The sequence below is a fragment of the Notamacropus eugenii genome, chromosome 1 (assembly GCF_028372415.1).
Source record: "Notamacropus eugenii isolate mMacEug1 chromosome 1, mMacEug1.pri_v2, whole genome shotgun sequence".
NCBI lineage: Eukaryota > Metazoa > Chordata > Mammalia > Diprotodontia > Macropodidae > Notamacropus > Notamacropus eugenii.
The window spans coordinates 427,069,510-427,094,442 of NC_092872.1; the positions used below are offsets into that span (position 1 = coordinate 427,069,510).

The window sequence follows — 24,933 nt, forward strand, 5'->3', positions numbered from 1 at the left end:
GGCTGCTCACCAAGAGCAATTAAGACTTATTTAGGTTATTGACCTTACAATTGGTTTCTTTTCTCACCCATGCATCATCATGGATGGCTTGTGTCTGATTATAGCCAAAAAATAAGGCAGATGCCATATATATTTTTCATGTGACCAGTGGGGTAGATCAATGCAGTCAGATGGGTAGAGATTTGAGAAGAGGTTTTAATCCCTTTAAAGGAGGTGAGAGGGGGGATTGGAGAAGAGATATCATCTTTGCTTCAGTGTGAACTGACAGAGGGAAAAGAGTGGACACTGATCCCATTTAAATATCCTACAAGCAAGAAAAACCTAGCATAATTTTACCCTTAGGCAAATGTTTCATATTAACAGGAGAGTTTATCAGCAAATACCGTAATTTAGACATACCTTTAGCCCTAACGGACAAAGTTTGGAGTCAAATGTATGCCCTGGCAGGGCCCATCTCATGTGGGGAGTTCATGTTAGACAGAGTTCCACATTCATTACAAGCAAAGTTACCCCCATACATGGGGACATCATCTATTATAGGTGGAGCACCCCTCTAGCTATTACACATGCATGCTTTCCACAAAAGCCTGTTACGTTCAGGGTACTGAGCTAAGCGCTATGGGGAATCCCAAAAATTTTAAAACATAGTCCCTTATATCCTACTGAGACGATTCTGATGTGTACATAGCTAAGGTACAATATAGGTGTGATCGTGTAAAGGAGAGATTTAGAGCTCAATGAAAATCTGTGAAAGAAGGGAAAACTTCATGGAGGAAGTGGTACATGAACTGCACCTTGAAGAGAAGGAATTATGAAGGATAAAGATGAGGAGGATGTGCTCTCCAGGGGTGACCTCTGCAAGTGCACAGAGGTGGGAGAGGGCATATTGAGCTCAAGGAAGTTCAGAGAGTATGTGGAATAAAGCAAAAATGTAGGTGGAAGGAGGACTGTGTAGGTCTTTAAATACCAGGTGAAAAAAGCTGCATTTTATCTTATAGGAAACAATAAGTCACTGAAAGCTAGCTAACTGACCTGGTCAGACCTGCACGATGGGAATATTTTGGCAGCTGTTTGAAGAATGTCTGGGAAAAGGGAAGGAACAAAAGCAGGAAGAGTCATTAGGAAGCTGTTGCAATAATCTAGGTAAGAGGTGGCCTGGTGAGTAGAAAGAAGTGGACATTTTCAAGAGATGTCATAAAGGTCAAATAACATGACCTGGCAACTAAAAAGAGGTGGGGGCTGAAAGAGAAGAATTAGAGCCAAATCTAAAGTCGTAAGGCTAATTCCTCGGAGTTTGGTGGTAACATTAACACATGGCTGTACAACCTGCAGCCTGTGAAAAATGTAGAGGAAAACATCCTCTACATTTTTTTGCAGGCCTTCTGAAATTCTTTGGCATGCCAGTGGGCTGCAGGTTGTGCAGGCCTGCGTTAGCAGAAACAGAGAAGCTGGAGGGTCAGGTTTAGAGAGAAAATGATGAACTTGGTTTTAGATATATTGAGTCTGAGATGCTATTGGATATCCAAGTCATGTCCATCAGGCGGTGGTAGATGGGGGCTGAAATTCAGGAGAGAGATTAGGGCTGATTATGTATATTTAGAAGTCACCTCTCTGAAGGTGGTGATTAGATTCATGGAGATGGATAGGAGAGTATGTAGAGAGAAAGGAGGGCACAGGACAGAGCTTTTGGGGATAACTAGGTAGCACAGTGGAAGAGTGCTGGGCCTGGAGTCAGGAAGATCTAGATTCAAGTCCAGGTTCAGATACTTACTAGCTGTGTGACCCTGGGCAAGTCACTTGACCTCTGTCTACCTCAGTTTCCTCCTCTGTAAAATGGGGATAATAATAGCACCTACCTCCCAGAGTTGTTGTCAGGATGGCCAGAGATAACAATTGCAATGTGCTTAGAATGATGCCTGGCTCATAATAAGTGTTATATAAATAAATACTGGCTGTTATGATTTGGAGGGGAGAAAGGGGTTAGGGGAGAACTCCCATACTTAGGTTAGAGGAGGAAGATGAACTAGCAAAAGAGATTAGAAATGAGCTTTCAAGCAGGTAGAACTAGGGGACAGCAATGTCCCAGATGGCAACGAAGGAGAAAGTATGGGGAGGGTTAGTTGGTCAGTAGCATAAAATGTTTCAGAAAAATCATGCATATAATTTGTTCTCTCTCCTTTTTGTTTTGTTTTTCCTTTCTTGTGATTCATTCCATTGGTTCTAATTCTTTACAACATGACTAATGTGGCATTTTAATATGTATCTATATGTAGAGCCTCAATCAAGTTGCATGCCATGTTGGGGAGAGGAGAGGGGAAGAAAATTTAAAACTCAAAAGCTTGGGGAACTGAATGTTGTAAACTAAAAATTAATTAAAATTTTAAAAAAATTTAAAGAGGGTCCTAGGTCTGTCCCACCATGGGCCATTTTTCCTAAGCTCCTATTTCCCTTCTCCCATGTCCCACCCTCATTTGCCCTAGACTAGTGTTGTGGAGCTTGCCAGGGCACTACTATTTCTGGTTTCAGCTCAGGACAGGACAATGGCCTGGAAGGTCCCAGTGGGGATGGGCAGGGTCAAGGGAATGTTTTTAAGGGTAGGGGACACCTGAACAAGTTTATAGATATCATAAGGAAGTAGACTGACAGGTAAAAACACAAAATGAGAGTAGAAAATGTAAATGAAATTATTTTACCAGTTAAAAGGGAAATTGTTTGAGGGATCCCAGTTTTGAGGGCCCTCAAAACCTCATTTTATTTTGCATTACAAATTGCACTGTTACAATTAATTGTACTCCTCTATGTGGAGAGAGCAGTTGGCTAGGTTGGCGAATAGAATGTAAGCTTTTTAAGAAGAGGGACTGTTTCATCGTTATGGCCCCATCTCCCAAGACTGTGCTTACACATAGTAGGCTTTAATGTTTGTTGAATTGAGTTGCACTGCTTTTAATGTCTCCCTTGAAGCAAGGAAGAAACACTAGAATTCACCAAAGCCCCACTTTGGGCCCATGAGGCCCAAGAAAAATGACTTGAGTGTGAATCACCAGATGTTCCACCAGTTGTCACTGATTGTATGGGGGTGGGTGAGTGGAGGCAGTGAAAATGAGGTCTTCCTTTCCAACCATCTGCCAATTTGTTCCTCAGTGCTCTCCCTCAATGAGTCCCCAAATCCAGCTCAGACAAACTGGGGAGACTTTACCCTCCGAAATGAATAGTGACAATGACAGGTATTATTAAAAGAAATTTAATAATTTTAATTAAAAAATTCATGTCCTGTGAAGGACACTTCCATTTAGAAGCTGCTTGTCACAGGTCCCCATCTGGCATGCACAGCGCCCTGGGGACCAGACACACTGTCTCCATACAGTGAGAAACCACCAGTTAAGACTTCAAGGTATAGCATGAAGTCACTTCATACAATATCAAAGATTGGTGGTTGTCTTTAAAAAATGTTTTAAATATATTACTCTGTTGATTACCAATTTTTTTTACACAAAGTTGCTAATACAATATACAGTGTTCATACATTTCTCACATAAAATACATTTTGTTAAGTATTTTATATACATCAGTGGCTTCTGGCCTGGTGAGTTATTTATTGCAGGGGGCTAGGTATCTTCAACCATGTTCTGGACGCTCAGGTCCACACCCTACTACACACCACTTAATATACCTGTCTATCTATCCTAGTACCCCTGGAGTCCACTGCTGCACTTGGCACTCCTGTAGAAAGGTCTTTGTGGTTTCTAAACCAGGCCTAATTTCACTGCCTGTGTGGTAGCTCCAGTCTCATACTCAGATGCCCACTGGGGCCTGACCATAGATCTTACTCTTCCTGGATGCCAAACGAGTGAGGAATAGGCTTGCTTGATTATAGATGATGAAAAATTAAAGAAGATGCCCTTCTGGTATCTTATGGGGGGGGGGGGGAGGTTGCCCTTGTGTAAATGATCCTTGGACTATCCTGAAAAATACCATTGTGTTCTGCAACAAATCTAGTAGGAGAAATCTGGAAATGGTGTAGTATAATTTTGTACATAGCAAACTAAAAAAAAAGCCCCCACTTAAAAATTTTATCTTATGGCTTAAAATTATTGATTTTGATCAGTCAATTGACAGCACTATTTTTTTCTTCTGGTGAAACAAAATTCAAATTTAACAAATGCATATTAAGTATCTACTATGTGCCCAGCACTGCATTGGGGAGATATGAAGATAAATAAGATGAGGTATCTGCCCTCATGGAGCTTACAATCTGTTAATAAGTTCTAAAGTCATGGTAATTGACTTAGAACTCCATGGCCAGTTTATCTAACAGTCAGCACTAAGCCTGAGGCCTTAGCGGCTGGTAGCCTGTGACTGTGATCTTAAAAAACTCTCTCAGTCTAGCTCTTGACCAGATGAGAGCGCATACCTAATGGGTTAAGGAGAGTTAGAGAAAGGCAGATTGTTTCTAATTCTCAGTTATCTGCTCTAAAATATAAGCATACTTAAGCAAAACATAAACATATAAACATATGTTTAACAAAATGTTTATATTTTAGAGTAAACTGAGAATAAGAAACAACCTGTTATATGTGTGTATAAACACATGTATATATACATATATATCAGTATGGATAATCTGTAAATCTCTGTTGGCTTTGGGGTGTTCTTTTTGCACCTATGGTTGACTGTGGGTATTTCTGCTGTTGAGGGAATTCACAATTCAAAGTAAATAATGGTGCCAGAGCTGTAACTCGAATGGATCTGGTAAACTGTCCAACTTCTCCATCCTTCCCCCCATTCCTCATTCTAAGAGGAGAGGAGGCAGTCATTTCTTCAAGGAGATAGGAAATTTCCTCAGCAAAGATGAAGAAACCATTGTTCAACTTTCTGCTAAGTCATAGTAATCAAAGATCTGTGTTAACCAGAAGAGGAGATGGTGTCAGCAAGAATTTAAGATCTTATTTTTAGAACTGGAAGGGACCTTTGAGGTCATCTAGTACATGGGCCTCGTTTTACAGAGGCAGGAATTGAGGCCTAGAGAGGTTAAGTGACTTTCTCAAGGCCACACAGGTAGTAAGTGTCAGAGCTGGGATTCGAACTCAGATCCTTGTGACTTCAAGTTGCACTCTCTTTCCAAGCTGGCTGCCATCGCTGATCCCTTAGATACTGTTCTGATCCAGACACTTCATGCTGGACCCACTCTAGGAGGCAGCAGTGGTTTTCCTTATCAAGCTCGTGTTGACTAGTTCAACACAGATTGTAGCATGTGAGAAACGAAGGGATAATGCAGAGAGAGAAGGTCATTTTGACCCAGGCCAGGAGTCTGTGAGTCTGGGGCTGCAGTTCTGGTCAGCTATGACACAAATAAGTCCTCCATTTTGGAAGAGTCCAGCAATACGATGAGTGCAGAAATCCTTGAGGCTTCCCATACAAGGGCAGAACGGAGACGACACATTGGGTGGTGCCCAATAAGGCCACATTTAAAGTTAGGCAAGCCTCATATACCTGCAGCCATGGCTTTGTATCTTTCAGCACATCAGTAGTCCTTTGTTGTACATCTTACAGCAGTAAGTAAATCAGAGAACCTGTTGGGTGGGCTCCCATCTCCCCAGTAAGTAAAGGCTCTGGTTATTGATTTGCCTATTTGTTATTTGATTGCCAGAGAGACAATATCGCCCTGTTTGGCTCCATTGTGTTCAAGGGTTTCTGCTTTGCATTGATTAGGCACAAGAAAATACTAGGCTTGGGGGAACTTTGACTCACCTGACTTTTTTTCTACTATTACATCCCCCTGCCTCCAGGAGAACCTATGTGAGAACCTGGACAAGGACACGTCCTGTATTCAATGCCCTTGAAACAAGGAGGCTTTAATTCTAGGCTGAAATGACTGAGCTCAGAGTTTTTCCTCTTCAGGGAGTCAGTTTTATCCCACTGTAAGGGCACACTGGAGAAGGATCCATAATAGCTGCCCTGAAGTGGATGTAGCAGATAAGATCATTGTTCTCTCAATTTCTCAATCTGGCAGACCCTTTCCTGTGCTCCCCAACAACCTATAACTTGAGTTTCAGCCATAGCCTCTTTCTTGTCAAAGCACAGCGACTTATGCAACTCTTCTAAGCTAGTTGGCTTCATCTGTAGAGACTGCGAGCCAAGGAAATCCTTGTAGAACCTTCATTTCACATGCAGGTACCCCTTACATGAGAGGCCCTGGACAGAATTCAGACCAGGGAGTCTAGAAGTAGACACATGGGATAGACATGCCTTAGGGTCCCTACATATTTAGGACTAAAGTCATCAAGTCTGCATGTTAGCAGCTACAAATAGAAGTCAGATATGGTCAATTCCTATCTCTTTGCTACTATACATCTTGCCACCTTCCCACCCAGCAGGGAGGCTAGTCTGGACTGAGTGGATTTCAGGACTGGTCTGCAATAATAAAGTTATGAAGTCAAATGTACATCGTTTTTGGATTAGATCCTCCCCTGGTCCTCTGGACATATAGACACGTGAAATGTCACTAAACTCCATTTGTTCTATAGTACAAACAAGGTAAAACTATGTATGTCAGCTCCTGGGGCAGCTGTGGACCCTGTTATCTTCTTTGTCCCGTTCTCATCAGAGATGCCCAATCCTAGCTAGTCTTTTGGGGTCAGGGTGCTGTCCACCTCCTTACAGTAGAGCAAGGTGTCAGATCATATCTCAAAAACACTGAGTTCTCCTCATCCGGCTCTCTGACTCACTGAAAGGACTTTGCCAAACCACTATTTTCTACCTCCACCTTTGTCTTTCTGCCTCAGGTTTCCTGAAGACAATGGTTTCAGCCTCTGGAGTTGTCTGGGGTTGTGTGAATCAGTCAAATCATGATGGTAAAGGGCTGTTAACATATAAAACACAACATAAAAATTATCAGACATCACTGTTTCATGTAAGGGCTGCATATGGAGATGTGTTTGCACACACAGATATGTCTGCATACATGAACCTATGTTGTTTATATACCTCTGGAATAATTTTTCTTTTTTATGAACCTGGGTCTCCCCGTCTCACCCAGGCTAAAAGTGCAATTGGCCACTTAGCACAGATTCCATTTCTAATCAGTGGGCAAGTTTTGAACTTCATTTTTTTTCCTCACCTGCGATGGTTAACCCCTCCTTAGGTTACACTTAATGCAGGTATCCAATCAGCTTAGCCCACTGCAGTTCAGAACCCCTGAACTCAAAAATTCCACCAGTCTCAGCCTTTCTGGTAGCAGAGACTACAGACATACACAACCACCACCCCTGACCTGGATCTTTAATTAAAAAAAAAAAATTAGTCCTTCAGCTTGCAGAGAAATTTGTTCACTGACTCAGGAAGTTATGGAACCTCAAAGCCAGAAGGAACCTCAGAGGGCCTTTAACTCAACCTGTAACTAAGGAGGGATTCACTCTGCAACATTGCCAATAAGTTGTACGATGACTTCTACTTCAGTATCTCCAATGATGGGAACCCTACCACCTCCTGGGACAGCTCATTCTACCTTTGGATCACTCTAACTTATAGAAAGGGGAAGGGAGAAAGGGATAAACATGCACTTGTTCCCTAAACCCTGGAAACTAGAACTTGGGCACCTCCATGGAGCTGAAAAGAGGTAGTTTTAGGACAAATCAAAAATTCGTCCTGCTTAAGTGGAAAGAAAACATGAAATTCACTGTTCCCCTACCCCCAAGAGGTGATTGAGGCTGAATACACAAACAGCTTCCCCCAAAGGAGTAAATAAATCACCAAGGTAGTCAGATTGAGCTAAGCTGAAAAGTTAAGTTGTCTGGGAGGAATCAAGCTATTTGACAGTTCCTATCAGAGAAAGAATCCTGGACTGGATGGATTGTGGAAATAATGTTGGGGTGATTTTCCTCTGCTTGTGAAGCCCAGGTTCCTGGGGAATACAGGCAGCCTAGAAACTCCAGTCCTTCAAATGGCTAGTCCCTTGCTGCCTTCCGGCATGTGGTGCTTCCTGAAGAGCCCCTGAATAAATGGCCTTGTCAGTCATATGCACCATGCTTGCCTCCTACCTACCTCCTGTCACCTTTAATGAGAACCAAATGCTTTCTACTGGGATGAGCATTACCAGTCCTGGCAGGAGCTCCATCCGTGCAGACCAGTGACTGTCTATGCCTCCAGGTAAAGCCCTGTCACCCTCCATGTCCTGGGCTTGCAGTTTACCAGAAAGGAGGCTCTGTATCCATAACACATGGGCACAAAAATCAAGCTGGATGTGCTTGGGAGGCAGTGAAAGCATTTCAGAATCTTGTGCTGACCACTTACGCCAAGCAGGGAACCTTACTTTTGTCGCCAGCATCTGCAGGGCTGGGGACATTAGTACTTGTCCATTTTAAACACTACAGGGGTAAGCTGTGTGCTCTAAGCTAAATCTCAGTCCTACAGGGATGTTTTCATAAACTAGCAACCTCAGTTTCTATTTCCCTAGGCTAGAGTGTTGAGAGGCAAATAACTCAGTAACCAAAAACTGATAGGTCCCTGAGTTTCATGAGACCCAAGTATCAAGGGCTGGAAGGAATCTTAGAGACCATCTAGTCCATTTCACTCATTTTATAGATAAAGAAACAGGTCCAGACAACTTAACTGACCTGCCCAAGGTTGCACAGCCTGAAAGTAGTAAAATCACAAGTGGAATCCAGGTACTCCAAATACAAAATCCAGTGATCTTTCCCTTACACAACTGTGTTTTTTCTAAATACCATATCCAGCCCTGGGCAGACAGGAGTCAATATGAGAATCTCCTTGACTGGAGACAAATGTATTTTCCCTTTGACTTTTACTAGTCTTGAAAGATTTTTGTTTTCCTTTTAAAATGTTGACTTTGTAGAGCTAAATGGCAAAATTCTATGTGGAGTTTTAAAAATCAAATGAGATTGGAGCAACCTAATTTGTTATCTCTGACACTTGACCTTCACAGGGACCATATCCTGCAGAGGGAGGCATTATCTTAGTGGGATTGACAAGGAAACTTCTCTGAACAATTTCATGGATTCTCACCTCCTTTGGAACAATACACAGAAGAGCTCCTACTGCCAGCAGATAATGACCATGGCTATGAAACTGGTCATTCATCTATTCTCTTAACAAACATCTAGTGTCTACTATGTGCATGGTCTTGGATTAGGTTCTGTTCGTCTCCAACTCCTAAGATGACTCAGGGTTCTTGCCTTGATTCTATTAAGGGGTATTCCTAGGGGGACCTCAAGAGGCATAAATACCCTCAGCCACCCCTGCTGAACATAACCACAGAGTTAACTATAGCTGGGGTCTTGCCACAGTCTGGAGTTGGACTTTACTCCTGCCATGGGTCTTGAGCTATGGTTTGGAAAGCACCTCACGCCACAGACATTCTATTGCTGTCCCACACACATCCTGTGTCAATACCAGTTACTCATATAAGCAAGTGAGCAACTATATTCTCAGCACCCAGGCTGGACATGCACCTTCCTGTTTATAGCCATCCACCTTGGTCTTTGGCACAAATGCGGCCACAAGTGGTTTGTGCATGCATGTGTGGGTGTGTGCATGTGTGTGTGCACATATGCATGTATGAGACATGTAGGAGTTTGAACACTAGGGGTGGCAAGTAAGTGCTTCACAAGAGCAGAGCAGGATTCCTCACATCACATTTCAGACATCTGGCAGTCACTTGCATGAGGCTAATAACTGGTATTCTTCATTCAGAATGGTGATAAGTGTAGTCCAAGGTAAGCTCTCAGGGGTGGGTAGTTCAGGGTGACACCAGGAGTGAGGACAACTGTGGAAAAATCTTCCTCTCTGAAAATGAGAATCGGCCTCATTTTTCCTACTCTCATCCCACAAGGCTGCCCCTCAGGTACTTGCTCCAGGCCAGCCTCAGGAATACTCCATGACTTGGCCATGACCAGGTCCTTCTCCCTCCTGAGTCCAGGGACCTGGCTGCTGCAGAACTAAGAAATTCGGCAACAGCCTCGCACTTTCTCCTCCATCTCCTCCATTGGGGCCTTGAACTTTAGGAGAGGAGGGTCCCCACTGGCTACTGTGTAATATACAGAAGTTCCATTGGCACTGTAAGGAGAAGTTCTTGTTCCAATTAGGGGGGTCTTGCTCTCACTGCTGCCCTCACCCATCCCTGTCACCCCACCACCTAGGTGGGGGTTCAGAAAGGGGTGGCTGAGGAGCTTGGCAGCTGCCCTCTGCCTCTTCAGCTCTGACAGCGTCTGGTGGCTGGGTTCCTTGTATACATTCCAGGCCTGTGGCATGTCACGGAGGCCAGGGCTACCATAGGGAAGAGATGCACTCAGGGTATAGTCTGGCACTTCCTGCACCTTCCAGATGTCGCCATTGGCAAGAGAATATTGGTGGGTGGTGACCGGAGCCCGGAGTCCATTCTGGATGGGCATGTCTCCATTAGACAATGAGTATGGGTAAGTGCTGACTGGCCCCCGGAGACCATTCTGCATGGGCAGATCTGTGTTCCCCAGTGTGCTCTTGGTCATAAATTCAGAAAGAAGCAATGGCTTTTCCAGCATAGTGTTCTGTGAACAAAGGAGAAAAGTCACCAGGTGTTAGCATTATCCAACTCTGAAGAGGCTTTGAAAAAAATGAGATTTTTAACTCTACCGTTGCTCCCACCATACAGTGAATGAATGAATAAATGAATGAATGAAAGAATTTATTAAGTCCTTATGATATGCAAAGCATTGTGTTGAATTATAGGGATACAAATCTAAAAGTAAGACAGGTTTATGAGAAGATCTTTACTTCCCTTTAAGTCAGAGAGCCTCAGCACAGGGTTCTTCAAGACCATGGATATCTATAGGAAAACTCTCTAATCACAAAGCTCCCCAGGCAACAGAGAGCCCAGGCAGTTCTTTAGGTTCTGAGTAGCTGCCCAGTTCCATGAGTACCTCGGGTTTTAGTCAATTTGAAAGCACAAAAAACCAATTCCACAAGCTGCCAGATTAGGAGATAATTCTGTGCTTTAAAGAAGGACTCTTGACTTTGTAAAATGATTCATCATAGGACTTGGTGCTAGAAGGCCCTTCAGAACTCTAGCCCAGCTCCAGCATCTTAAAGAGGAGGAAATGAAGGCCCAGAGAGAGGAAATGATTTCCTAAAACTGTCACAGAGTAAATGGCAGTGCCTAGTCTTGCACCCACATCCTTTGACTTCCAGTGTGCTGTGCCTTCTTCTATGCCAGACTGTCCAGTCACAAGTCTTTTATAAACCAAGTGGACCTGAGTCAATTAAGGGAACTACAGATTTCACTTGGGGAGATGATCACTTCTGCTTGAAGACCAAATATTATGGAAACAACTGAAATTTTATTAAAATGATAGGAGACATGCCCATTCAAAAACTGTCAATTGTCATTTTGTTTTCAAGGCAGCAATTAAACTACAAATCAAATTTAAAACTGTAGGCTGGTAAGATGGAAACAATGCTGAGAATTCCAGAGAGCTGGGCCTGAATTCTGTCTTCCTGACATACTAATGCTGTGACCTTGAGCAAATCACTTGATTTGTCTGGGCCTCATCAGACAATCAATAAGATGAAGGGATTGAACCAGATCATTTATGAAATTCCCCCCAAGCTCACAAATGTTATGATTACACCTTTTTGTTTTATTTAAAATTTAGTCAAAATCAGTTAATCCCTCTAAATGTTACCCTGGAACAAACTGACAAATAATAAGAAATGCCAGGTGGTCAGGCTGAAAGAGACTCCTCATGTGGGTTCATGGAATGGGCACTAGATTTGATAATGGAGGACCTGGGCTCAGATTCCAACTCTGCTGCTTTGCTAGTGTGTGACCTTATATACATCACATAACCTTGCTGACTCAGTTTCTTCATCTGTAACATTAAGGGCTTGTACTAATGACATTATTAAGGGGTCAATATTTTCAATTTTTTTTTGTTTCACTCTCAAAAAAAAGGTTTTATTTACGTGGATTATAGCTATCAATATTTCCCATGTTAGAAATTGAACTGATAAATTTATAAATATTTATTGATTTAAAAATAATAAGCTCATTACAAGTTAACATAAATATTTTTATGAAAAACAACAAATTTTCCAAAAAGAAAAAATTTAGTGACAAAAGGGGCACTTTCACTGCTTTTCATATTTTGTAAATCTCCTTAATGTCTGGCTTATTAGAACACAATTGGATTCTTAAATATACTTCTATATTCAATTGGTCATGATATGTTGTTTTGGTTAAAGTATATAAAGAAAATCTAGCCTCACACAGATATGTAGCTGGAAAAGAGAAGAATACCTTAATAATTAAGGCAAATAACCTCTTAGTATTACAACAAAAATAGTTAGGTTCTTGGGAACCCCCAAGGATCCTCAGACCAAACTTTGGGAACCCTTGGATTAGATGATCCTTAAGGTCCCTTCTAGCTCTGAATTTATGATCTTATGACCCTGCTCATTTTTGTCAAATATGTTCAAAAACTGACATGGGAGATAGAAAGCCAGGAAGATAGAATCTTAAGTTTAAGTCTCTTCTGACACATACTGCCTGTGTGACTCAGTGCAAGTCACTTAACCTCTTAGTGCCTCAGGCAACTCTCTAGGAAGACAAGTTGCAAATGATGTGCTAATTTGCATTAGTAGAGTCCATTCCTCTGGGGTAACCCCCAATGAAACTCAAAGAAGTTACAGGTTAAGTTCAAAGTGGAAAAAAAGATAACATTTGAAAATGTGTGGTCCAAGGGTAGATATTCTACATTGGCGTCATGGGAACATATGGATATGGGGAGACTGATATTGACAGACGGAGTACTCAGACCAGTGAAATCTCAGATCTTTCATGATAAAAAAATTAAGAGCTGTTTTACACACATCTCTTCAGGAACAATAAATTGCAGCGTTTTCCCAACTGTATTCCAATCAACCTCAGGGAGACAGAACTAACAAATTCTTACAGGACTAGGGTTTCTATAAGAAAATTTTCAATGCTAGCAATATTTTCCCTTCTAGGATATTAAATGTGAAATTACATATACCAAAAAGGTTTATTACATAGTGCTTCCCCCTAACCAAAGAAGAATGGCCTTAACTTCTTTTATTTTGCTCCCAAATTCTCTGAAGCCTATTTTTTTATCCCAGAAGCACTCCCTAACCTCCAGCTCCAAAAACATTTGTTTCCCATTGATATACAGGACATCTCAAATGTCTTGGTGACATTCAAGCTTTAACAAGCTTAAATGCCACCAAAACTTTTAGCACACCTTGTATTTCAAGGCCCAAAGTGCTGCATGGACAAATTTGTTTGGGAAATGCAGAAGGAATAAAAAGGGGAAAAAGAGTGGCCTGGCACGCAGCAAAGCCATATTGTAGGGCAGACAGCAGGGGGCGATGTCTTCCCACATTTGCACACCTTCCAGGTTGCTGATGGATGTCCTATGCCCCGTTAACCAAAGCCAGGAGATATATTTGATCTCTCAATGCTTATTTGTTTTTACATGTTTATATTATCCTACCTATACAGACTCTCTGAATGACCATATCCCTTGTGAAGACTACCCATCCCCTACACCCTTCCCAATGCCTCCAACAAAATCCCAGAATTGATGGTCACTGAAATTAGGGTTGAGAGAAAAACATCTTCCATCTGAGACAAGCAGTCATTATTCTACACTGCCTGTCTCAGATGGCTATAATTTTATCACATGCCTATTAAGCAGCTCAAATCAGTCCTTCATCAGCATTAGGTCTAGGCCTGCATTTTCATTTTTGCCCTCCATTTTTTTCCATATACCACTACTATCTAGCTATCCTTTGATCCTTGACCACACAACACCCAGGTCTAACCCTAACCCTAGCCCCCACCACTGGCAGTGTTAAAACAACCATCAGAAATAGAACAAAAGGGAATCTCTTCCCTGGGCGAGAGAACGGAGAGTATAATTTCTAGGGTCCCATCTAACTCAAAAGCTTGAGCACAGTTCTCCTCACCGGGTCCTTGTTCTCTTGATCAGAACGAGTCTCTCTGACATCTCCATTGTAGATGGAGTTTCTCTGCTCCTCTGATGAGGCCCTCTGCTGCCACACAATGGCTTCCTCCTCATACTCCTTCCGGTACAAGTTGGTCCTGTCTGACAGGCTCGCCCGTCTTACCACCTTCCTGAGGAGAGACAGAGAGAAAGAGTGCCTGATCCTCAAATGCTAGGGAAGCAGGATGATGGGCACAAATCCCCATATGCAGTGTCCAGTCAGGCTGTGCCCAATCAGGGCCCCACTCACCCGCGACTCCCTGCACTAGATGTGCGCCGACTCAGTGAAGACTTGTGCCTCAATTGGGACTTCATGATCACGTCATGTTTGTGCTTCAGTTCCAACAGCAACACCTTGAACTCCTCCTCTTCACATAGGTCTAAGACAGAAAAACCAGGGAGAGTCAGGTTGAGCACAAGGAATGGGCCTCCTGGCTTCAGGGGGCTGAGGACCATTAACCCAGATGAAAGGAAGGTGTCACAGCAGTGAGGCAGACAACCCAGCACAGACTCGGTATAAAGCCTGACCTTTTCAGGGACAGGCAGGGAAAGCCCTGGCATCCAGCTTTATTAGGAGTTACAAAGAGAAGAGGCCACAGCAAATAGAGCACTGGGTCTGGAGTCAAAAAGACTCATCTTCCTGAGTTCAAATTAGGCCTTGGACATTTGCCTCTGGGCAAGTCACTTATCCCTGTTTGCCTCAGTTTCCTCATCTGTAAAATGAGCTGGAGAAGGAAAAGGTAAACCACTCCAGAATCTTTGCCAAGAAAACCTCAAATGAGGTCAATCAGACACAACTGAAAAATGACTGACTAGCACAAAAGGAAGCAGATTAGTCTCATTTCTTGGGACAAAAAGAATCTACTCTAAAAGGTGTATAGAAACAGTAAGGAAAGGATCAAGGCAATAGCCAGGGAGAAGGTGGTATCATTGAAAGAACCTTGGATTTAGAGGCATAAGACCTTGGTTTAAATCTTAGCTCTAATTATGTGACCCTGTGCAACTCACATAGTTTATCTTTTAAAAAACATATAAAATGGGTATAATAATATGTAAAATTCCTACCTCACAGGTTATTTCTATGAAATGAGATCAAAAATTGTGTTATGTTTTGTTCTTTTTCCTTCTTTCTCTCCCTCCTTTAGATCTAAAGGAGGGAGAGACATAAATGATACAGAAATGTTGGTTATCATTATTTTAGAGGCAGTTTGATGTAATGGAAAGAATATTCGCCGTGGAGTCAGAAAAGCCTAAATTCAAATCCCAGAAATGTTACTTGTGTGACCTAAGTTTCTTAGCTTTTCCAGGTTCTGTATCTACAAAATGAGGGGACTGAACTAAATAATCGTTAAGGTTCCTTCTAGTTCCAAATTCTATGATTCGGTTTTATTGTTATTAGGATACAGAGGAGGAATGAACCAGCAGTAAACCAGGACCCTCAAGAACTGACAGTGTTGAAGAGGAAGGGGAAAAAAGAGCCCACATGACTGCAGAATGAAAGAAAGAGAAGAGCTAGAAAATCTGACCTATTGGCATCTCATCCATGGATGTCCGAGCACTGAGACTAGCTCCATGGGACACCAGCAGTTCCGCCATCTGCATCTGAAACAAAGAGACAAAGCCACTGAGAGCAAATTCCAAGGAGCTTGACTGAGGGCCACGGGGCAAAATCCTGGCCACCTGGGATCCATGGTAGCCTTACAATGATACTCTGACCAGGATTTGTCCCCTTCAGGAAAGCTTCCCATTTCCCTTTTCTGCCCAGGGATACATGCATTTTAAACAAGGAGTCAAGGAAGGAGCACTGCTTAATCCAACTTTCAGGCATCAGGACAGACAGTGTCAAGGGTGGGTGGGGCCTAGGGAAGTTGTTCTTTATGGAAACCTTCAAATTGTCCCTAAACTGCCACCCCCTTTGCTACTCAAGATGGCCATCTGGTAGTAGAAAGACACAGTTTGGGAGTCAGAGAACCCGGGTTCAATTTCTGGCTCTAACTGCTACCTGTGTAACCATGAATTGCCATTTTTCTCTAGGCCTGCAGGAGGCTGGACTAGAGCCTCTGTAAGGTATTCTCCAGCTCTAAATTCTATTATACTATTTGTGACCAGATTTACTCTAGCAAAAGTCCAACAAAGAAAGACAGGTACTCTAGGGATTTATTGGTACTTCCTAGGTGATGCCCAGTTGCTTCAGTGGAAGCAGATTCAAGTAGAGGTCCTATAACAGAACTAATTCTATTATAGCTGGAGTTATCATCTTTCTAAAAGTAGAGTGCCCAGGTTCATAAAATTTGGAGGCAAAAAGATCCTAAAAGCTGGAGATAATTTCATAGAACTATATAGACTTAGAACTAGAAGGGAACTTAGAGAACATCAAGTCCAGTCTCCTTATTTTGCAGGTGAGGAAACTGAGGCACAAAGAAGTTAAATATTCTGTGCAAGCCCACACAGTATAGCTCTAAGGAGGGACTTGGTCTTTCTTACTCCAAGTTCAGTACTCTATCAACTATACCATGTCACCTCAACTTAATTAAACATCTTCATTTTACATTTGAAAAAACTCAGGCTGAGAGGTAAAATTACTTATCTAGACCTACAGCTAATAAGTAACAGACTCAGGATTTGAACCCAGGTCTTCTGAGTCCAGAACCAGTGCTCTTCTCAACACACTATTCTGGACTCTAGAGTAATAGTTCTGAAAGTGTGATCTGGGGGCCCATGAGGTTTTCTGAGACCCCTTCAGTACATCCTTGCAGTGAAAACTATCTTTGTAATAACACTAAGATTTCTTAACATGATAACTATGTCCTTCGGGGGATTCTTGAGGTCAAAACTATTTTGTTGTTTATCCCCAAATAAAAAAGATGTTTTCATTTTTAATATAGTAAATAACCCACATAAACAAAAGCTCTTGGGGGTGAGGAGGAAGCTTCAATGATTTTTCAAAGTACAAAGGTCTCCTGAAACCAAAGAGTATGAGAACTGTTGCTCTATCAAATGCTGAGTGCTAACTCCAGGGTGAGGTAAAGGTATCCAGGCATAGACTGTCACCAGGAAAGGAGCCGTCATATTTGGGGGATGCAGGATGGGAGTCAGAATGAGAAGGCTACCCCACAGATTCTTATAGCCACTATGGGGCATGGGGTGTGTTCGGGGAAGTCAGTCTGCCAGATATGTTTGGTATATGTCATACATACTGCTTACTACTAGAGATCTAGGAGTGCATAGACATCAACTCTGGGCAGGAAAACCTTCCAAACCCCTGACACCCAAAGCTCTGCCATGAAGTGCCACCCACTCCCACCATGCAGCCAAGAGGGTTGGAGGATGTACCTGGCCCCAGAAGGCAGCTGCATGGAGAGGCTCCCAGCCATCCCAGTCCTTGACATCCACTCGTACTCCCTGATCAAGAAGGAGCTCAGCTGCATGAAGGAATCCATTGGCCCCAGCAATGTGCAGCTAAGGGAGAAGGAGAGACATCTGTGGGTTATTGGACCTTGAAACCCTTTAAGGAGAACAATATAAGGCAATCTGTTCTGTGCCATGGCATCACATTTAAAAGGTGAATTAAGCCAGCATGCTTTTATTGAGCACCAACTGCATACCCAATGCCTAGCATACAATAGGTTATTAGTAAATGTTTACGATTTGATTTTTATTTATCCAGTCTCATATTTGGAAATCAGAGATATGAGATATTTATGAAATGATCCTTGAATTCAGCAATCAGAGAAAATTTATAAAAGAATCCTTGACCTCTCTGCTGCGTTGGACATTGTTGAAAATCCCCTCTTCCTGGATGGACACTCTCTTCCCTTGTTTTCCATGATATTACTCTCCTTTGGTTCTTTCCTATCTTTCCAAATTCTCCTTAGTCTCTTTTACTGAATCATTATCAGTTTTCATCCCCTGACCATGGCTGTCCCCAAAGTGTTGCCTAAGGCCCTATATTATTCTTTATCTCCATCATCTCTCCTGATGATCTCATTAGTTCCCATGGATTCAATTATTATCTTTATGCAAATTACTTCTTTGTGTGCGTGTGTATGTGTGTGTGTGTGTGTGTGTGTGTGTGTGTGTGTGTGTGTTTTCTTAATCTCTTCTTTGATCATATTATCCATATTACCAACTCCCTGCTGGACAGCGCCACTTGGATGTCCCATCAGCATCTCAAACTCAACTTATCCAAACTGGAATAAATCCATTATCTTTCCTCAAAAACCCACCTTTCCACCAAACTTCCCTATTACTACCAAAAGGAACCACCATCCTTCCAGTTACAAAGGCTCTCAACCTTGGTGTCATCCTTGACTCTTCACTCTCTTCTCTTTCATTTCTCTGTATCTAATTAGTTGCCAAGTCTGGCCATTTCTGTCTCAATATATCTCCATTGATATAGGGCTATCAGCCTAGTTCAGGCCCTAATCACCTCTTGTCTGGACTGCTGTGAATTCCTCCAATTTAGTCTCAATTTCCAATCTCTTCCTTATCTATGTCATGTATCTGTTAGGATACAAACTCTTCCAGGGCTGGGACTGTTTTTACATTTTTATCTTTGTATCCCAAGGGCCTAACACAAAGAGAAAGAGATGGAACCTGTGATTTCATTTTCACAGTGAACTCCCAAGTGAGGAAACTCCCTCTAACAATGCTGGTTGGCACCTCTGCAACTTGTAGTCTTAGAGAGGTTAATAGACCACTGATAGGTTAGGTGACTTGTCCAGAGTCATACAACCAGTAATATCAGAGGCAGGATTTGAACCTAGGTCTTCTTGGCTTTCAGGCCAGTTCTTTATCAACTATACTATATTGTATTTCTCTCATAAGTAGGTTCATGAGAGAATTGTTGAATTGAACTTTACAGTCATCTAAGTAAGTGTAAGGGCAACTAGATGGTGCAATAGATATAACACCAGGCCTGGACAGGAAGACTCATCTTCCTGAGTTCAAATCCAGGCTAGACACTTACTATTTGTGTGACCCTGGGCAAATCACTTAACTCTGTTCACCTCATCTATAAAATGAGCTGGAGAAGGAAATAGAAAATTACTCCAGTATCTTTGCCAAAAAAACTCCAAACAGGGTCATGAAGAGTTGGACATGACTGAACAACAATGATGAATAGATGAATAAGAGCACCTTAAGATGACTCAACATGAGGTCTAGATTATGTAGAGAGGCATGTGGGAAGAAATAGGTCTCATGATAAGGACAGAGAAGCAGCTTGGTGGTATGGAGGAATAAAAGAGACAGAAGGTAAGGATAATGTGCTCAGAGAGACCTGGAACTTGGCTTAAGACTGCAGATCATAGTATCTCAGAGTTGGAAGGGGTCCCAGAGATTACCTACCCCAATCAGTACCTAAGTAGAAATCCCCTTTATAACAGTCAACAAATGACCATTCAAATTCTCTTGAAAATTTACAGTGATGGGGAATTTAGCATTTTATGAAACAATCATTCCACATAGATCTAACAGGTAACAAGGTTTTCATTATATCAGCATAAATCTGCCTCTCTTCAGTTTCGTCCATAGGTCCTAGTTCTGTCCTCTGAGACCAAGATCTAAGGGATGATGAGGTAGAAGATGTAGCTATCCTGGGAGATGGCTAAACTAGAGTGAAAATGGAGACCACCTGAGACGAAGAGGCTGAGGACTTATTTTTGTATTCTTAGCATCAAACACAATGCCTTGCATATAATAGGCATCTAATAACGATAAGCTTGGCATGATGCCAATGATAATGAGACCGCTTCCCTCCTGAATTCAATATTGCTAAAATAAAACATTTTTCTCTTAGTCTGAATCTGTGATTTCACTAACATAGAGGTTGCTCTATGCTAGAAGAAAGGAATCTCCTTATGCCAATGTAAATGGGCAATTATTCCACAACTTAAGGCCTCAGAGAGTTACCTGGGGCTCTAAGTGGTTAAGTGACTTATAGAAGGTCACACAGCCATTATGGGTCTGGCTGTGATTAGAAAATAACTTCTAATTTTTTCATAAGCCATATTTGAAACCAAGTCTTCTTGATTCCAAGGCCAGCCCTCTAGCCACTATGCCACACTGTCTTCCAAAAATAATGCTAAAAATATCAAAGGGAAAAAAAGATTTGTGGTTTGGTAAAAAGTCCATAGTCAGGGCTTAAACAGAGCCCAGCATGAGCTGTCCAGGGTCTTAGTCTCTTCCTGATCCTTCTCTGACAACACACACTTGGCTCTCATTCGTCAGTGTGTCTACCCTTGACTGCTGACCACTCTGAATCATGCACTGTTCTGACAGTCTTACCTATATCACTTGTCTGTTCCTAAGACAGTCCTTGGGCACTACTTTTTATAAACCATCCCTATAATTCATATCTCATAGATTGTACTGATACTAGGCTTCTCTGGTACATGGTGCTAAACTCCTTCCATAACTCATGCCCTACCTTTGACACCATGCTATCTCTAGTGAGCTAGCCACTCTTTCTAACTTCAGGCAGGAATGAGGGTTTGGGGGTAGGAATCTTTAATATGGAGTTAACTATCCAAAAGGTAAAATATAAGCCCATAAACACTGGAGGTCTTCAGGCATATGACTCCATATGACTCCTTATTGGGGATGATAAAGAGAGATTGGAATAGAATATCCATCTACTATCTCACAGAGATTCTTTGATTTTATAAACATGAATTTCAGAGATCTTAGCAGTGGGAGTACAGGGACACTACAGTGGAGTGAATAGAGCACTGGACTTAGAGTAAAGAAGGCCTGGGTTCAAATTCTTACTTAGACACTTAATGGCTGTGTAACCCTTGGCAACACACTTCTTGGAGCCTCAGTTTCCTCCTCTATAGAATGAATATAACAATAGCATCTGCATGAGATGTATGTCAAAAATGCTATAGAGGGGCCAGCCATTATTATTCTCAGAAGCCAACATGTCACAGACATTGTTTATCACACTCTTAGCCCTTTAGAATCTGAATATCCATGGCATGAACTTGTATTACACAGAGGTTACATTAGATAGAGGAGATTCAAATGTGTAAATTTGTGGGGAGGGGTGAATTTTGTATACCCTCATCAGAAAGGGTCCCTGCTCAGATAGCTGAAAATCAAGCCAAAGCATCAAAGATTATGGGCCATTTAGTGCACAGGGGATCCTGCCACAAGGTGAGCTAAAGTTCTTTATTCCCTTTGAAAGAAAATAATCTATGAGCTAAATTAGCTAATTCTAGAACCAAATCACACTAAACATGCTAATAAAATGCCAGTACACCAAGTTTGAGAAGACATCCCCTGAAGGCAGATAAAATAGATACTGTGGAGCACTTAGAGCTTGGTCAAGCATCAAAAATGCCAAGGTCATCCACTGCTTCCTGGGTCATCACCAGTTGTCTTGACTTTTGTCTTGCCACTAGACTTCAGAGAACTCAGGTAGAAGCTCACAACTGTACAACTGCCTCACTGGAATCCAATTCATGTGCAAGTCATCACCTCTTGATGTCACTGGTCCTCTTTGAAAACAAAGGATGAACCACAAAGTGCCATAAGAATACTTGATCTGGGTTCAACACCAGATTTCAAACTGTGGCAGAGCCAATCATAATCAATGTTGGAATATTAACTAAGACTCAAGTCTATGGAAAGGGAATGGGGCTAAGGCAAACCAACAAAGTTGGTAGATATCAAGGTTCAAGGTGTGGAAGTGATACACATAGCGATGATAATCGTCAAAAATGTAGAGTGTATGTAATACCAGACAAGTCAGGAAGTGGGCTAGACCACCAGGTCCAGGAAGGTAAACCAGGTCCCACATCTGAGGTTTGAATCAGGACAAAGGGCAGAGTCAGAAATAGATTCAAGCGGCACATGCTGGGTATAGAATTTGAGAATTTGGAAGAGGAACAGATTGATGGACAAGTAGGAAATGTTCCAAGGAGCTGGCCAGGAGGTAACATGATATATGGGAAATGGTACTGGATTTGGAATTAAAGGACCTGAGTTCAAATCCCAGCTCTGCAACTTAATACCTATGTAACGTTCGGAATTCACTTCTCTTCTCTAGGGAATTCACTTGTCAATTTCTTCGTTTATGAAATTAAGGTGTTACACTACACTAGTTGGATCTTCTAACTTTAAATCCTATGATCCTAATTCCTCAGCAGACATAAACACATACCAGGAAGAGGTGGTATGGTGAGCCAATACTGGCTTCAAGATATTAGTGAATGGGGATCAGAAACTCCAATGAAAGTCAAGAATAGAATTCTCAGGCCCCAGGGGTAGAGGAACCAGGTCATAGGTACTGAAACCCAAGTATGGGATGTCAGAGTTGCAGGCAATGAATGGCCAGATGGCAGAGGTCAGAGCCAGAACAAAGTGACTCAACATTGGGAATCAGAGCCAGATATTAGGAGGCAGGAAAAGGCACAGGGAGACTAGGGGGAGGGTAGCAAGAATCAGATCCTGGACTGTGTAATGGAGCACTGGGTACTAGAGGCAACAATAACCATACTGAATAAAGGTTTTTGTTGTCGCTGCTCAGAGCAAGAGCTAAGAACAGATGTGAGCTGGACCAGGCAGGAAGGTGAGAGCCAGCCTGCACAAAGGAACGTAAGGCAGGGTCTGTTATTTCTCTCATTGGGAAGAAATATTATTGTAATATAGTTACATCACAATCCTCCTATAAAGCTCCATTGTGAAGACCGTGGGCTCTCAAAGGCCAGCTAGTATGGAGCAAATGGGACTTGGTGTCAGGATGCCAACATCTGCATTGGAGGGAAGATAGATTTCCTCCCTGAAGGATTGCCATTCCCAGTATCTTTCTTTGAACTGTGGCAATTCATGGGACAAGTCCTGGGTTATCACTGCAGGGTCTTATGCTCTGGTGCTCTTCTCCTGGGTCCAAGGGCTGGTCTTTCTGGAGGAAGCACCACTCCTCTCTAAACACAACTGCACTTGCAGGTCTTTATCATTGTCACACCTGCCTTCCCCTAAATGTGTTTTCCACTGACACAGTTATAGTAGTTAAGGGTCTGCCACTAGAACACATGTTCTGGAAAATGCTACTAAGGCCAAAAAGCTTCCAATAGTGAGCCTCACAACAGATTATTTGTCTGTCATCTGATGACCAGCCTTAGTAAACAGAGAGGTGATCACTAAATTGACTAGACTGAATGTTTGGCCAACAGAAACTCAGGGAACTTTCTACTAAGGCCTGGAGGAGTTCACCTTTGTGTCATTGATAAATCACAGTTTTTGAATACTGAAATATGAACTATTTTGACATGTTTCTCTTCACATTTCCCATAATGGACTGGAAGTGTCTTAAGGACAGAGTCTGTGATATATGTATTTTTGTATCCTTACCCTGTCAGCAGTGATGGGGGTAAAGGGGTTCCCCTATCCTACAGCCCATTAATGTGCTGGAGAGCCTGGTGAAGAAAGTGTCATGGGGTCCTCTTCTCTCCTGTCAATGTCCTATTCCCCTTTCTGGCTAAACACTGACCTCCCCGATCCCATACCTGTGAGAAGGAACTCAGAATCCCTGTTCCACTCAGAACTTGAGGATCACTCACCCCTTCCAAATAGCAGCGGGCAAGGACCCAACCAGTGGAACAGACATAGCTGCTCCCACCATTTGGATAACTACAATCCTTTCAGTCAGATGGAGGATCTCCAAGCCTTACCATCTGCCTTGTCATTGAGTCTTGAGGTCCTCTGGACCTCACTCTCAGCTTTGCTGCTGTTCCCTCCAGACTGCTGAGCACTACCATCTAAGCTGCTGACATATCCTAAGGACTCCTAGACCTTGTCATTCCCCCTGCTGCTAGACACTTAGAACTCTTGGCCCTTTTCCTCCCACTCTACATCTGAACCTTCTTGTGTTATCTTGTCCCAGTTAGTGTGAGCTCTTTCAGAGGGGGGACTGTCTCAACTTTCAATTTGCATTCAAAGAACAAAGCACAGTTCTTGGTGCATAGTAAGCACTTAATAAATTCTTTTTTCATTCATTCAGGACCCAACTTAGCCATCTCACACATAAGAATGTTTAATAAGTATTTGCTGTTTGTTGATTCAGCATGTCTCTCACCCAGCAGCTTCATAGTTTCATGTTAGTTGCTGAGATGAGACAGAATGGCTGACTGAATAGTTCACACTGTGGGAGGAGATGCTGTGGCGGTTTGGGCTGGCATTCCCTGGGAGCTCAGAGAAAGGGCTTCTACACACTCGAATGCCAGCAAACAGTACAAAGCCCAGTGTGACTGGTGATTCTCTTATGTGGGCAGAGACTACCCCACAGTGCCAACAGCCTCCCTGCCTGGGCATCAGACCTTTCAAAGTCCTTTCATTTCAGTTATCTTATCTGACCTTCACACCTATCCTGTGAAGGAAAGAAGGAGGATAATAGGATTAATAAATGGAAAAGAATGCAATCCTCTCATATTACAGATGAGGAAACAGAAGCACCAAGAGAGAGCATGACTTTCCCAAGGTTCATCCTCATGTCAGGATTCTCATTCAGACCTATAAGAAAATTGAAGCATAGGTCAAGGAGAAGCAGGATGCTATTGTAGAATGAGAACCACTCCAGGAGTCAGAAAGTCTTGGGTCTAGATGTAACTTTGCCACTAATTAATTAGCTGTGTGACTAGCTATGTTATGTCCCTTCTCTGGCCCCACTTTCCCTCATCTATAACATCAGGAAACTGGACCAGAAGACCTCTGAAATTCCTTCCAGATGTAATATTCCATGAATTCATAACTTAACCCAACCAAAGTCACACAACCTAAGACTATTTTTGGCCTCCCTGCTGAGAGCAGGGCTTGTAAAATGCTTTGTATCTGCGTAGGGTTCATCTCACATTACAAAATGCTCCTGTTATGCCTGACCCTAGCACGAGCCATCGGGGCTGGCATGGGCTGTAGT

At 42.4% G+C, this 24,933-nt stretch overlaps 1 protein-coding gene across 1 annotated transcript in view; it reads right to left on the reverse strand.

Annotated features, from left to right (window-relative positions):
• Positions 1-3,225: 3,225 nt before the first annotated feature.
• PPP1R16B (protein phosphatase 1 regulatory subunit 16B) overlaps positions 3,226-24,933 on the reverse strand; it is a 154,766-nt gene continuing 133,058 nt past the window's right edge. Inside the window, exons 7-11 of the mRNA XM_072631498.1 lie at positions 17,349-17,474; positions 15,542-15,617; positions 14,266-14,395; positions 13,978-14,146; positions 3,226-10,541 (exon numbers count right to left, since the gene is read on the reverse strand). Of these exons, the coding sequence (XP_072487599.1) occupies positions 9,954-10,541; positions 13,978-14,146; positions 14,266-14,395; positions 15,542-15,617; positions 17,349-17,474 (1,089 nt within the window). The 3' untranslated portion in view covers positions 3,226-9,953. The remainder of the gene's footprint in view (positions 10,542-13,977; positions 14,147-14,265; positions 14,396-15,541; positions 15,618-17,348; positions 17,475-24,933) is intronic.